Source organism: Bubalus kerabau, chromosome 12 (assembly GCF_029407905.1).
Source record: "Bubalus kerabau isolate K-KA32 ecotype Philippines breed swamp buffalo chromosome 12, PCC_UOA_SB_1v2, whole genome shotgun sequence".
Lineage (NCBI taxonomy): Eukaryota > Metazoa > Chordata > Mammalia > Artiodactyla > Bovidae > Bubalus > Bubalus kerabau.
The window spans coordinates 79,472,138-79,488,271 of NC_073635.1; the positions used below are offsets into that span (position 1 = coordinate 79,472,138).

At 52.2% G+C, this 16,134-nt stretch overlaps 1 protein-coding gene across 5 annotated transcripts in view; it reads right to left on the reverse strand.

Moving 5' to 3' along the window:
* Window positions 1-680: 680 nt before the first annotated feature.
* The window catches only part of STK24 (serine/threonine kinase 24), a 141,721-nt gene continuing 126,267 nt past the window's right edge, over window positions 681-16,134 (reverse strand). For all 5 annotated transcript variants that reach the window (XM_055542887.1, XM_055542888.1, XM_055542889.1 and 2 more), the window contains exons 6-11: window positions 12,659-12,844; window positions 10,255-10,400; window positions 8,187-8,316; window positions 6,998-7,066; window positions 5,102-5,238; window positions 681-1,028 (exon numbers count right to left, since the gene is read on the reverse strand). In XM_055542887.1, the coding sequence (XP_055398862.1) occupies window positions 992-1,028; window positions 5,102-5,238; window positions 6,998-7,066; window positions 8,187-8,316; window positions 10,255-10,400; window positions 12,659-12,844 (705 nt within the window). In that variant the 3' untranslated portion in view covers window positions 681-991. The remainder of the gene's footprint in view (window positions 1,029-5,101; window positions 5,239-6,997; window positions 7,067-8,186; window positions 8,317-10,254; window positions 10,401-12,658; window positions 12,845-16,134) is intronic.

Genomic DNA, 16,134 nt, shown 5'->3' on the forward strand with positions numbered 1-16,134 from the left:
ATGCAGGTTTCACTACAAGGTGCAACAGAAAACCCTACTGGGAGGACGGGCCGGCGGGCGCCGGACCCGGGCCGGGCGCGGCTCCAGCCAAAGTGAGACAAGGACGCTTCATCGGGGACAAACTTGAAATAATTTAAAGCTTCATGAGGCGCGATATGTTTCCATTTAAAACACTAAGAAATAGTACCATCGATGAAAACAGGAAAATCAACTTCTAAGTGTACCGAAGGGGTCGTAGGGCACGCAGGAGGAAAAAAAATCTGCATTTGCTGAGGTACAAACAGGGAGTGTTCCCGAAGAGGGGCATTTAATTATTATTAATGGCAAACCCTGCAGATACAAAATAAAACCCAAATCACTGGTCACATAATTCAAAATTTACATGTAATAAAGGCAAGGCAATAGACTCAAGTCATGGCCTGTCAAATATGTACTCCACTGACGGTATCTACAGAAGCACTTGGCCGAAGCGCACACAGTGATTCCTATGCACGCCGAGAGGGTTTTCCGTAAAAATGACGCTATTTACAAGTCTGTACACTGATCCACCAGAGCGATTTCTCCATCTCCTGGGGCGGGGGCGGGGGTGGGAGTGGGCGGGGCGGGGGGGTTTGCTTATCAACGTAAAGCAGGATACCTGAGGTTTCATTTCTTCAGTCGCCTTATCATAATCCCAGATATACACTTCAGGGTTTATTTTTGTTTTCAAAGACACTTTCCTTGATATGTGCACTATGGTCAAAATTAAAAACGAGAATAAAATAATCGCTTGGAGGAGCTGGCCTTCCCCCACCCCATCCGGAGTCCATCAGGCCCCAGGCCAGCAGGGAAGGGCTGTGGGGCCCTGGACAGGTGACCCTGCGGCGGGAACGGCCCCCCGATGGTGCGCCTCTTCAGCGGAGTCAGCAAAGGCTCTCGTTGAGTTTTGAAAACGAAGAGGGTGAAGAAGGAAAAAAAAAGGAAAAACAAAACCCCAAATGCCAAAGGGATTTCAATGGGATGAAGTTCCTCCACCACTTAGAGAATATCTGGGAAGAAACAAAACAAGAAACAGAAGTCAATGTCATTTTCTCTAAATTAAAAAAAGAAAAATTAATTTGCAAAACTTCAAGCAACGATCAAAGTCCTAGTTTTCATAGACAACCCCAAGTTGTAACAAATTAATTAATGGTACAAGCTACCAGTGAGCTAATTATAGTATGACATGAAGAATTCATAAAACTACGAAAATCACAATTCCAACACTAAAAACTTAATAGATAATTTAAAAGTTAGAATGTGTTCAGCGTCCCAGGAGAGAGAAAAAAAAGATACAAATAAAGAGGTAAATGATATACCTTTACTTACAATCAATTTTTAAAAATTGAAATATTGATAATACCCAATGACACAGTAAGATCCCAAGGGCGCACGTGCATTCCAATTTGATCAGTCTAAGAAACTCTTTTTGGCCACAAAAATATTGATGGCTTGTTCATGTAATCTGCTTCCTAAAACTCTCTTAGATTTTCAGTAATTACAATAATTAGGAAATGATTCTGATGTCCAACAATAGAGAAATGGTGACATAAAAGCGAGCTGAATGAAACAGATTACAAATCATAGTAATATTTAAGCAACATGAAAAATACAGATTAAGAAATATACACAAAATTACACATGTCTGGCTTTACACGATTTATTCTACATAAAGACCAAATATTACGATCCAAAAACTTGGGTAGGTTCACGGCTCGTATGCAGCAATGGAAAGCGATGCAACACCCCAAAAATCATGGTGGTGGCTAGACTCAATGGTGGGACAGCTCCCCTCCCCCAAGAATTCTGCACATGGTCTCGCTTTGGGACACAAAGATGGGGGCAAGGTCCCTTTGATGACCAAAATTCCCTTAGTTGCCTCAAAATGGGCTGACCCAACCACAGGAGATGGCTGAGGATGAGTTTAATGGGACTTGCTGCAAACATTCCAAATTACGGGTCCTCTTTTAAGAGCATTTAGGACACATGACGCTCGCCCAGGGAACAAATGATTAGAAGATCACTGCAGATGGTGACTGCGGCCATGAAATTAAAAGATGCTTACTCCTTGGAAGGAAAGTTAGGACCAACCTAGACAGCATATTAAAAAGTAGAGACGTTACTTTGCCAACAAAGGTCTATCTAGTCAAGGCTATGGTTTTCCCAGTAGTCATGTATGGATGTGAGAGTTAGACTGTAAAGAAAGCTGAGCGCCAAAGAATTGATGCTTTTGAACTGTGGTGTTGGAGAAGACTCTTGGGAGTCCCTTGGACTTCAAGGAGATCCAACCAGTCCATCCTAAAGGAGATCAATCCTGGGTGTTCATTGGAGGAACTACTGTTGAAGCTGAAACTCCAATACTTTTGCCACCTGATGTGAAGAGCTGACTCATTGGAAAAGACCCTGAAGCTGGGAAAGATTGAAGGCAGGAGGGGAAGGGGACGATACAGGATGAGATGGTTGGATGGCATCACCGACTCGATGGACATGAGTTTGAGTAAACTCTGGGAGTTGGTGATGGACAGGGGGGCCTGGCGTGCTGCAGTCCATGGGGTCACAAAGAGTCGGACACGACTGAGAGACTGATGTCATGGGAGGACTGATGCTACACAAAAGGACCCACACATTAACTCAAAGTAAAACATACAGAAGCCTTTCAAAATGCTTCAGACAAAAGCCAGCCCTTCCTGTTTCCTCGGTGACCCAACTGGAATGACACTGAGGGAGGGAAACTGGGTCTGGGGCATCAGCCACGACCAGGCCGCTGTGGATGGCTGTGCCTCTGGATGGGGGACAACACAGGGAGAGCTCAGAGATCCAGACAGGGACCGCCAGGAGCAAAGGTCATCCAACGGCTGGGGCAGAGTCCCACATCAAAGGAGGAAAGAAGGGGACTTCCCTGCTCGTCCAGTGGTTAAGACTGTGCTCCCAACACAGGGGGGCCGAGGTTCCATCCCTGAATAGGGAACCAGATTCCACATGCTGCAACCTGAAGTTCAAAGACCACAGCTAAAGATCCTGCAGCCAGAACAAAGACCCAGCACAGCCAAATAAATAAGGAAATATTAGGAGGAGGAGGACAAGAGAGAACTGGGGAGGATGGGGAATAAAATGCTAACCGTAATGCAGATGGCGGGCACTTAAACCCGTGTTATCCTGTGTTACGTACGGTCACACTCGACGCTGACGCCGGCATCGAGATGCAGGGAGTTCCCAGTGACATGTGCCGTAAAGTGTGAAACACAGCTGCTCCTGAGACTCAGCCCTACAAGGGGAAAGGCCTCTACGCTGACTGCATGATGAAACAAGAGCCAGACGCAGTGCGCTAAGGACTACACTGTTAACACCAACTTCACTTTCTTAAAGCTTTTTTTTTTTTAAATAATGTGGCTACTAGAAAATTTAAAGCCACACACGTGCCTCACACCATCCTTCTATTGAACAGAACTAGGACAGATCACCTGTGTCAGCAACTACAGGAAGGGAACAGACACAGGGATCAATTAAAGCCACACAGGCCACAGCCTCTGGGCCTGGAGCTGCGGGGAAACAGAGTCACGCACAGGCAATGCTGGTAACAACCTCAGGCGGTCCAGGACAACGTGGAAAACCTCAGTTCTCAGGGGGGCACCACAGACGCAGGGAACCAAAGCCAACACCAGTTTCTGGTTTGGTTCTATTTGTTTGACTCGAAGAATCTTTCAAATGAGAAATAAGAGCCGGTATGAAGCAGGACCAGAGAAATCAGAAAGATGGACCATTATTAATTAACTAGGGCAAAGTCTACGTGACATTACTATAGGATAAAATGTTCAATAATTTTAACAAAGCTATGTTAGAAATGTAATTGCACACACACACTGAATGGAGACACAAACCTGGGGGAAAACAAGGGTGTCTGGGTAAGCATATGGGCGACTGTTTAATTCTATTTTCCTCTATTTCTGTAATCTCTTAGTATCAAAAGTGGCGGGGGGGGGGGGGGGGGGGGAGTTACCCAGACACCACACTGGATTCCCTCAACTGCCTCAAAATTGATGGTGGCCAAGTAAACAGTCTTCCCTCCAGCCTGAACATGAGAGCAGGTTAGGAAGTTGGAATGTTTTCACGAGGGAGCCCGAGTTCCAGAGAACCAACCTGAAGGGTCAGCACTGAGGTTTTCTCTGATGCCCCCTTTGGGGGGCCTCGGGCAGCCCCTTCATGACCACGTCCATGTGGAAGCAGTGACCCTCCACGCCCCAAACCCCACGCGCCATCCAGCCGACATCTCAGGACAGATCTGAGATGCCCCGGTTCCCATGGAGGCCCGGCCAACCTCTAGGGAGAGCTCGGCACCTCACCTGGAAGGTGAGCCTCAGAACAATGACCTGCCTGGTGTTTTGCAGGGAAAAGAAAAGGGTTTGGGTGTGGAGGAGAGCTCGGCTCACAGAGCTGCGGGGCGGTCCACCTCCGCTCTCTGCAGCAGCCCCAGGGGACTGCGCTTCTGTGACCTCTTCCACAGGGAGACTCCCCAACAAACAAGCTCGGGGGAGCGAGTGGGAGGCCAGATGGGCAGTCCCACCTCCTCACTCAGGAAGGCGTGCCACCAGGGCCGCTGGCGAGGACAGGATGCCCCCAACTCCACCCCCCAGCAGGCTGCCAGAGACGGGGCTCCCTGCCAGCACCACAGGGCTTCTGGGCACGAGACAGAACCGAGAACCCGTACAGCCACCCGCCCAGAGAGAACACAGCTGTGTCCACCCTCGCTGAGCCCCAACCTCTGGGGTTTCTGGACCCCTGACTTAATTTAAAGCACAAATCCAAACAAGGAGTTACAGATGCCGGGCTCAGGACCACACCCCTCCAGCTGGGCATGAGGCTGCATCTGGAAAGCTCAGAGCACCCGCCCCCCCCGCCCCCCGCCCCACCATCATCCAGTGTTTATGAGACAAGCGCCACAACCACAGAGCTCTCTGGGCCCTGTCAGGAGAGTCCAGATACACACGGTTCACCCGTAACCAATTTCTTGAGGACAGAACCCCCTCCCTTCCCCGGTTTTGCAGCCAGCCCCAGCCCTAGGGCACTGGGCACAGACACCACTCACCTCTGCAGCCGCTGCACCAGCTGGGCCACCATGGTGTCCGAGATGCCGGGGCAGGCCTCCTCCGCCAGGTAGATGGCCCCGCGCAGCTCCTCGATGGAGCCCAAGTTTCCTCCGCATGCCTGGCTCTTCTCCTTCAGCTGCAAACACAACACACGGGGCCGGCATGACTCCCCCGAGGATGAGAAACCACGGGCATCTGTGATATGATGTGTGGCCCACACCTGCTCCAGCCACAGGGCCCCGGCAGCCTCAGCCCGCGCCATTCCCCTCCGGGAGGCCAAGAGCTCCAGGCAGGCCCTAGTCTCTGCCTTCCCCAGGGAGGGGGCTTCTGTGCACCTCTTCGTCCACACCCTCTGCTCCCTTCTTCCGTTTCAACCACCAGCAAAGCCCTCCGATGCCCATTTAGCTCTGGTCTGCAGCCAGAGCTGCAGCGCGGGCTGGAAACTCGGAGCTCCCAGGGTTACCAAGCGGGTGGCTAAGGCCTTGGGGTGCTGCCGGAACACTCGACTTCATGGAACCAGTGAAAAGTGAGTGGAAGCCACTCAGTCATATCCAACTCTTTGCGACCCCATGGACAACAGAGTCCGTGGGATTCTCCAGGCCAGAATACTGGAGTGGGTAGCCTTTCCATTCTTCAGGGGATCCTCCCGACTCAGGAATCGCACCCAGGTCTCCCGCATTGCAGGTGGATTCTTTACCAGCTGAGCCACCAGGAAGCCCATGGAACTAGGTGGCAGCCCTAAATCCTGGGGAGCCGGTGTCCCCTCAGCACCTCTGCCAGCCAGAACTCCCCAAGGGGGATTCAAGGCCAAGCAGAGCCCAGGATGACCCTGTGGGTCCCTCCCACCTAGGATGCCCCACCCAGGACTGAGGAGCCCTTGCTCGAGTCTCCCTGGAGAGCTCTGATCACGACCTGAACAGAAGGGGCTGGGTGGCTCACTCGGAATTACCTTAAAGGCGGCGTGAGCCAGGAGAGTCCACAGGGCAGTGTCAGAGGGGACTATTTCCAACTCATCTCCTAGTTGATACGAACCCGATGAAGAACAACGTTCACCCTAAGACCCACTCTCGAAACACCTCTGGATGCCGTACACACGCACCTATCTACAGGGAGTGGGGTGCCGAGAGGGCATCGGGATGCAGTGGCCGCAATCAGGGCCCCTGTGGGGTGAGGCCCCTATTGTGGGGGCTCCCCAGGAAACCTGAGGACTCCAGGCAATCTGGCATCCCCTTAAAGTAAACATCTACTTTTCACACTGCCATCATTGGGAGGACTGATGTTGAAGCTGAAACTCCAATACTCTGGCCACCTGATGCGAAGAGCTGACTCACTGGAAAAGACCCTGATGCTGGGAAAGATTGAGGGCAGGAGGAGAAGAGGATGGCAGAGGATGAGATGGCTGGATGACATCACCAACTTGAGTGACTTAAGTGAGTTTGGGTAGGCTCCGGGAGCTGGTGATGGACAGGGAGGCCCGGCGTGCCGTGGTTCATGGGGTCGTAAAGAGTCAGACACGACTGAGCGACTGAACTGAACTGAACCCAAGTCTGGCAGAAGCAGAGAGGCCAGGCTGCACCCAACCAGGTTCTATAGAAAGCAGCACAACTGAAGTTCAAGTCGCCCTGGGCCAGGCTGCTGAAGGCCCCGTGGACACTGCTGGCAGCCGCGTGGCGACAGCTCCCAGGACGATGGGCTGGAGCCCTGGGGAAGCAGGAGGCCCTCCTGGAAGGCAGGGCCCAGCCCAGCCGGCCTCCGGGAGCACAACCCACTGTCCCCCTGCTTGCGTCAGCCGCTCCGACCTCCCTGATTCCAAGGGCACCCTGCCAGAGACATGAGCACCTGCGCCCCCTTCTTCCCCTCTCGCCTGGCCCCCAGCCGTCCACTGGGCATCTTACCTCTGCAAAGAGCGGAGAAATAATCGTAGATAAACACTGGGAGAAAGGCCTCTTTGGGATGTCTTTCATCTTAGGAGGAAAGAAAAGGTAATGAGCAATGTTGTAACATCCATACTTGCCGGGGTTCCCTGGACTCTGAGACACGGCCGCAGTGGCAGCTGCCTAGGGCTGCCTCACTGTGTTTCAATTGACGATGGGGGACCACAGATACCATCCCCTGTGGAAAGGCACGGAGCGCCAGGGAGCGGCGTCCTGCATGGACGCGGGCAGGGCCGAAACTGCACCGCTGGGCCACGCATGGAGAGGGCCTGGAGACAGCGCTCACGCCAGGGCCGGCTGCCACAGGGGCCGTCACAGGACAGCGCTGCCTTCTTCCTCTTCTGCAGCCTCCATCTGAACGCGTAATGATGCCTGCTTCTCAGAGCGGGACTCTAGGGTCGCCAGGGGACAGCCACTGGTCCGCTCTACCGAGGAGAAACTATGCCTCTGTGCTTCAAAACCATCCCTCAAAATATACAGTTTTTCATAAATGCCAACAGGCACAAAACCAAGTCATCGAAAATTACATTTGTCAGTCGCTCGGTCGTGTCCGACTCTTTGCGACGGAAGCCCGTGGATGACTGTAGCCCGCCAGGCTCCTCTGTCCACCGGACTCTCCAGGCAAGAATACTGGAGTAGGTTGCCCTGCCCTCCTCCAGGGGATCTTCCCGACCCAGGGAACAAACCCGGGTCTCCAGCACGGCAGGCAGATTCTTTACCACCTAAGCCACCAGGGAAGTACCAAAAGCGATGTGTTTAAGATTCCTTAAAACTCAATCCTCAAATCCCAGTGCCTTGGTGAGGAACGCCATAGTGCACCAGAGGCAGAGTGTTGTCAAAAGCTGGAAAGTCGTTTTGAGCATTTCCCAGCCACCCTTCCCCACCCCCTACAACCCAGTGTCAGAAACGCTGAGCTGACAGTGCGGCCACAGAGAGCAGCGGCAGCACTGTGAACCAGGCCGGCACCCAGACTCGCGGCCCGGCCTCGCTGGGTAGTCAGACAGAATGGAATCCCTTAATCTGTCGACTTCCTGACAGCAAAATTCCAACACAGGCAGCCCACGAGAACAGCAGGCTTCACGCCAAAGTGGGTCCGAAACGTCGCCAGTCCTGATGACGAGGGCTAGTCTCTCCGCACGCACAGACGTACCTTGTTTCTTTCCAGATCCGACGGCTGGAGAGCTCCGTTCTCCAGACTCTTTGGATCCTTCTCCCGGATCGTGAAGATCCAGTCCCCCGAGTCGCTGCCTCCGGAAGCCTGGCCGTCTGTGTCCGTCTCCCTTAAAACAGAAACCCAGGTGAGCCCGTGAGTGGGCGCCAGCTCCATGGAGGGGGTGGGGACGGGGACTTTGTGGGCGGGAGGGGGCCCTCCCCGCGCTCCATGCCCGATCCAGTCCCTCCAGGGCTGCAGAATCCCACCCTGCCCTCACCCTCCCAGCGGCGGGACACCCCGTGGGGATGTGGCTCCCATCACTTCCTGTGGAGCGGCTCTACCACCAGCTCCGTCCACCCCGACGTGAGCACGCAGCCCTGCCCACTCAGCTCCCTCCCGGCCCTCAGTCACAAGCTCCATCCGCCCCGACGTGAGCACGCAGCCCTGCCCACTCAGCTCCCTCCCGGCCCTCAGTCACGAGCTTGGACACGTCACCTCCACTCCTGCCTCCATCTCTTACTCTCCGCTCACCCCCAAAACCCACCCTGTACCTGCACGCACCATGACCAAGGCCCCCCTCTGTCCTCATGCTGTTGGGGGCTCAGCAGCGGAGGCTCCCACTCATCGGCCTCACCTAGAGCCCGCGGCTCCCAGCACCCAGATCTCCTCCCACCCGAGCGGTCCCGCAGGCTCTCCCTTCGTGCTGCTGTTCCCCAGGGCTTGGTCCTGGGCCCCGGCCCTTCCCCGCAGGAGCGTCCTCAGGGCTGCAATGACCATTCACAGAGTGGCGCTCTAAGTCCACATGGTCTGCCTGTACCTCTCGCCTCAAGGCCAAATCTCGCCGCTGCTCCAGATGAGACACACCCTCCTGGAGACCCACACGTGCCCTCGTCAAAGCCGGCTCCCTGAGCCCTGGCCTCCTCAGACCAGCCTGGTCTCCAGGGCCATCCCTTCAGTGGACTCCTGACACTGCTCAAGTTGGATGCCCCCCACCACCCCAAATCACAAACGTCCAGAACCACCCCCGCCCAGCACCGCCTGTCTCTTCATCCTCGTCCTGACCACCAGCATCGCTCAACACCGTGACCTCAACAACGTCCTAGTCTGTGGGTCTCACCCCTGACCCTGCAGTGGAATCACCTGGGGACCCTGAAACACACTCTGGGTCTCCCCCAGTGGCCCGGCATGTGGGCCTGGGCCAGGGGTCAGCTTGCACTTCTGGCTGAGGTGTGAAGGGGCGCAGGCGAGGAGCCACCACCCCTGGGAGCCTGAGCCTAACCCTAACCTCCAAACCCCTGACCCTCCCCTCTCGGCTCCAGTCTCCGCTCAAGTCAGCGCAGCTGGTCCATCCAGCTCTCCCCACCACTAAGCACCCAAAGGGCTCCCAGACCCAATTCACCTCTTCAGCTAACAGATCTCCTAGATGTTCAACCCGACACCAGGTTACAGGAAATGTCTGGGGCGGAGCTCTTACAACACCAGGCACATACCGGCACACAACAGGGAATCACCTATACCCTCACTTGTCTCTTCTTAAAAATGTGTTTGTTTAAGAAGCCTGGCATGCTGCAGTCCAGGGGGTTGCAGAGTCGGACATGACTGAGCGACTGAACTGAAAGATGTGCTTAAAGTCATTTCACCTAACCAGTATTTCGAAAAAAAGAAACCAGGTCCAGCTCTTTACAGATTTTGGACATAAATCTGAGCAAGCGCCCAGAGATGGTGAAGGACAGGGAAGCCTAGAGTGCTGCAGTCCATGGGACTGCAAAGAGTCGGACGCGACTGAACAACTATTACAGATTTACTCAGAGAAACTCCACTAGCAACAGAGAGAGACTCAAGGACTCCCAAATACAGACCCATACTAACACCAGAAGCACCGTCAGCCTGGATGTTCTTTTTTTAAAGAAAAAAGAAACCCCAAACCCAGCCCAATCAGGAGACAAGAACAGACAGGCCCACGTCACGCACAGCTTGGGGTTCAGACACAGCCTGGGGCTTCGGGAAACCTCCCCTCTCCCCCAAGTCACAGTCACCCCGAGGGACTCAGGCCGAGCGGACTCACGTGTCTGAGTCTTCCGAGCTGGAGTCTTCGTGGCTCTGCTCGGCCTTCCACCTCTTGTACCTGTCGATGAGCTCGGTCAAGTAGGATGTTTTCTTTGCGTTGCGGATTATGAACTTGTGCTTCAGTAACTCCTTAGCGGTGGGTCTCTGGAAATGCATCAACCGACACATGAAGAGGAAAACATGAGATCAGGGTCTTGGCATTCCACGTGACTCCACCCCAAAGGACAGGCTTCTGCCTCACAACGTCCAGCAACCAATTCTAATACATAAAGACGGAGTCCTGTTTCAAAGTTTTCTCCTTTAAGATTGATTCAAAGACTGTCATTCAGCATCAGTGGGCGGGGTCCCATTCACAGTGTGGACAGGTACCTAGTATCCACTGGAGTCCTTAATACCCTGGAGCTAACCATCCAATGAAAGCACACGCCCTTTCCCCCAGGAAAATGCATTCACACAGAAATGTTACAGAGAATTTCACAGAGGTCATTCAACCATCATCGCTAATGCTAGCAAGAGAGAACACGTGTTCTGTGTATCACCTCGTTAACTTTTTGTTTGGCTCCATCCCCCAAAAATAAGAAGATAAATGTTCATTTGGATTCATCTGGAAGAAAGGAGCCAGGAGATAGCTTTTTTGTGGATGCTCAAAGGGCAAGTTCTCTTAGTCACCAGCCTTCCCGAGTTGGAGACGCTGGTTTCCCAGGTCGGCCTCTTTCCTTGTGATCAGAGTGAGGACGTCCTCCAGGGCCTGGGCTCTGCACGGCCCCAGCCAGTGAGCATGCACTGAACTCAGCTGCTCGCTTTGAGGATGGCAAAACCACCTGTATGGCATATGCCTCCCGTGCAGCCCAAACAGGAGCGGACAGCAGGAACACGAACCACACGAGTCAGACCACATTCCCACTTGCACTGAATCACTGCAGCTTCCTGAATGACCGCCAGGCACACTCCGCCGACTCAAGCCTGTGCAAAAGCCTGGGTCACTTCTGGTATTTCTCAGTCCCCGTCCACACGAGTGTGAAACTCCAAGCACCTCAGAAGAGCCCAGACCCTCAGCCTCTCGTCTTCCCCTCGATACATTTGGGCTAGAGATGTGTACACTGGGCCAGCAAGCAATACCAGACCTGTTATCTGTAATGGGAGGATGTGCGAGCGTCTGCTTAGGGCTGGGAATAAACTCCTGGTAACAACGTTCAGAGCTCAAGGACATGAAGAACAGTGACCCCCATGGCACCTGATGAATGGCGCATTCTACATCCCCAAGGGGGTCTTAGAAAATGTTGGCATTCCTCACTGAATTCTGCTACCAAAACCTGGTATGGTATTACAAACCCATAGTGCTCTTATTAAAACCAACCACTGGACTGCAAGGTGACTGAACCAGTCAATCCCAAAGGAAATCAACTCTAAATATTCATTGGAAGGACTAATGGTGAAGCTCCAATACTTTGAGTCGGCTCTTCATATCCGGTGGCCAATGGAAAAGACACCGACGCTAGGAAAGATGGAGGGCAGGAGGAGAAGGGGGCGACAGAGGATGAGATGCGTGGATGGCATCACTGACTCGATGGACATGAGTGTGAACAAATTCTGGGAGATGGTGAAGGACAGGGAAGCCTAGTGTGCTGCAGTCCTCGGGGGTCACAAACAATTGGACATGACTGAGCAGCTGAACAACAAAAGCATATTTTTAGATAAGAGTTCTTTGTAGGGAGCAGGGGGGTGAGGGGGGACACAAGTTCAGAAGTTTCAGCCTGACCTGTGGCTAACCCTGCTGGAAAATTCGGAAACCAAACAAGGACATACAGTGTTACACATGCAACACTAAAATACACAGACAACTCTGAAAGAAATATCCTAATTCAGAGAGAAAATGAGGCTGAAGCCATGTAGTTCTCTCTGCCACATGGCTCTGCCAGGGTCGACTCAACAGCCGAGACAGTCAGAAGGAAGAGGGGAAAGCAAAGCGGGACTACATTTATATCTCATTCCTCTTTTCCTTCCTAACACATGCCAAGAAGAAACTGAAAACGTTTAAAGACTTATTTAGCCACTGTTTCTCAGGCCGGACTTTGTGGTTACGACAACAGCTAAAAATAATCCAACCTTCCACTATAAATATTAAAAATGTATGATTCCACATAGAATATTAAGGAGAACAGTCTTCAAGCTCAATGCGGTAGGAGATACCAGAAAATCTGAAAGACGGTAAGTAGACTTTGAAGCCTTAAAAAGATAAAATAACAATAAAAAGCATTTCCACTTCAGAGAAATCAATCATACCCATTTAGAAAAAGAAATGAGATCATGAAGGCAGCTGAAAGCAGAGAAGGAAAACAGGCCACTAAGACCCATCAGGCCCCCGTGGGGGGAGACGCCCGTTCCCAGGTTGAGACACTTACAAAGCTCGGCTCCTTGTTCAAACAGGCCTCCACGAACTCCTTGAGGGGTTTGCTGTAGTTCCCTTCCAGCGTCGGGGGGTTGTTCTTTGGGATAAGGAACAGGACCTTCATGGGATGCAGCTCGGAATGCGGCGGCTCCCCCTTGGCAAGCTCGATGGCCGTGATGCCCAGGGACCAGATGTCCGCCTGCAACAGCAAAGCACAGCCAGTTACACACTCGGGGGAGGCAGTTCAAAGAAACACACTTCCCAGGAGGGAAAAAAAAAACCCTCCATGTGCTTTTGAGGTCTTGAATAAGATACTCATTCTTAATTGAAAAAATTTGTTAAACATAAAGCCTTTGGTGTAATTTCAAACAAGTCAACACACAGGAGGACATGTAATAACAACATCTTCTGCCTCGACGTGGAAGCCGGCTCTGACGATTACGCCTCTTCCCTTGGCTGCCGGAGGTGGGAAACGTTCCATGTTCGTTTAAGTCCGAGTCAACAGGACAGGCAACCTGAGGTCAGTGGAGCTGGCGTGTCCGGGGACCACGGCACGTTTGCAGCCACCGCATCCAGAGATGCTTACAAGCCAGCACAGCCCTTAAAGCCACACCAGGATGAAATGCGACCCCTGTTCCCAGGCGCCAGGCCAGGAGCCTGGGCCCAACCCTTGGAACTTCACTTTGGTTCCTCCTAAATCAACCAGCTGCCAGGTGTGTGGCTCTTGACCTCTTGGCACCCTGAGTCCCCACCTACCCCTCCTGCCCCCAGCTTAGTTCAGAGCTGTCTTCTGTCCCTAAGGCTTCTGTGGGGGCTCCGGAGTGGTGTTCCTGCCCGCAGGCTCCCCCTGCATTCATCTAACATCCTGCTGACTGACTTGGAAACCCTGACTGGCACTTGAGTAAATGGCAAGCAATTCGACATTATGCAGAAGTCATAAAAATACCCACACTTGTTAAAACCAACTAATTTCACTTCTAGGAATCGATCCTAAATACATTTTATATTTAGAAAATGGTAAAGGATGCCTAAAATATTCAAAAACAGCATTACTTATGCTAAAACCTTAGAAGAATGACTATCTTGCTATGAGACATTAACTTGACTAAAGTATTGAATATTCACCAATGACGGTGATAGAGAATCAACTGAGTTTGTCTATTACGGTATCTAGGATTTACGACATCAAATGTAAAAATGTATCTGGATTTTAAAATAAGAATTACATGGGAGAGGGCAATCATTTTCCAAAGCAACTAAAATTGAGGCATAAGAGGAGACCTGTTTTACCACCGTTTGGAAAATTAGCCATTAAGGGAAACAAGTAGTGGTTTTCAATAATGAGACTAAGTCAAAAATCACAACTGAACTGCAGCTTTTACTCGTGAACAGATTTTCTTTCCGTATGTGGTTAGTTCTGCGTAGCATTCTCCTAAAAGTGACAACACAGAATTATCCATTATTGATGAGCAGTGGGGGTGAGGGGACCCAAGTGGGGCAGTACTGTGAACAGCAACTCTCAAAACCCTTGCAGTAATACCAAGTACAAGTCACCTGGCTACATCTCTGCAGACAAAATACAATTTAAGTGGCATTAAAACATTTATGTATAGAAAATATTCTATGAAGAACCACAAGAGGGGGGACTTCCAGTGGTTAAGAATCCATGAGTCTCTTGAAGGGAGCATGGGTTCGACCCCTGTTCAAGGAACTAAGATACCACACAGTGTGCGGGGCAGCAGGAAAAAAAAAAAAAAGGAAGACAGGAGAAAAAAAAAAAACACGGAGAATCCCAAATAACAGTTATAACTAGTTACAACACAGCTCAAAATGGATTTAATAAGAAACTATTTAATAAGATGCAATATTCAGAAACACAGTAAGTAGCACAAGAGGTATAAAAACCGTCTGTGGCCGACTCTGTAGCAACACGCGGCCCCACCATCACACCTCGCGCTGGGATAAAGCTGGATGCTTTCTCCGCTCACATCCTTCCCCCGCGTGCAAAGTGCATCCCTCCCAGCCAGGAGGTGGGAACTCCTGGTCCTGAGGATGGAGCCGGGGAGGACATGGGCTGCCATCGGGACGGGAGGGTTGGTCACGTACCCAGTGGCCCAGCTGGCTGTACACATTCCAACAGATGGGCCGGTCCTACTGTGTCTCCACTCATCTTTATTTTTCCATCAACACATCACCTGTTTTCATCCTTCACCATGGTGACTGCAAACAGTTATTTCGGACGCAACTGGACACCAAAATAACTTAGCTTGTGCTCGGGTACTAGGCCTACAGATGTTTTTCCTTTTGTCTCATTTTTTCCAGTATTTTCCAGATTAAAGACTAAGTGCTGCTTTTGAGACCAAAAAAGGGGAAAGTTGTTTACAAGGAGAACACCAGCGCTGGCCACTCAGCCTCCACGGGGGTGGCTAGCAGGGAAGTCGATCGACAATTCCAGCACAAATGTCTCTCCTCTCCTCCTGGCTCGTCTCTGAAGGGCTGAGAAGCCCGCGTCTGTGTCGCCCAACACCCTCTCGGCCCCCCTGAACCAGCTCACGGTCAGAGCCCCCGACGCCCAGCGCCGCGCTGGCTCACTGAAGCGTCAGTCACCCAGCATGGCGCTGGGCTCAGCCACAGCAGGGGCAGAACGGAACGAGCACAGAAGGGGGCAAGGTCCCCGCCCCCGTCCAGCCCACCCGCGGACATCATCCCCCTTACAGAGAAAGGGGGAAAAGATGGAAAGGTCTTCGGCCCAAGCCCCCGCTCCACGGTTGTGCCCGTGGGCATCTTAAACTAAGCTTCACTAAGTCACCTTAAAGAGAACAATAATAATGAAGAAGGTTCTAAAGGCCTCTGAACTAACATGGCTTAGAAATGCCGGGCTCAGATCAAGACCTGAGATCAGCATTCTCAGTTGGGGCAAATGACAAAGGACCAAACGTACTGGTTCCAGAAGTGACTGTGCCAAGCTGGTTCTAGACACACAGACACACACACAACACTGAGGCCGATGCCCCTTTAAGCTCAGGGCAATGAAGGCTCTGGGGAGGCCGGTACAGTCCACCCTCACCCCACCTGCTTCCCCTTTTGAGAATCATCAGCACGTGGGCCCTGAAATGAAACTGCCAGGAGCACCCGGCTTCCCCAGGGGACACACTCTTTACCTGTAACGCAGAGACCAGTGGGGGGACTGTCTAAGGATGCGGGGAGGAGACAGGCACCAGCAAGAAGCCGAGTGTGTGTCTCAGGCGAGCATAACCGCCCTGCCAGACAGGCCTCGGGTGGGAGGCGGCCCCTGGGCAGAGGCCCTTTGTCAGGCGCTGCTGGCAGACCTCTGACAAAGCTCCGCATTCACGCTCTGCACCTTATCTGCGCTTCCCACACCTCCTGTGTCAACAAGCCGGGGAGGCGCATTTCACAAACTTCTTCACACTGAGTTCCAGCTAAGGGCTGTTGGGTCTGATCCAAGTGAACGAAAGAATCGGCTTTTTG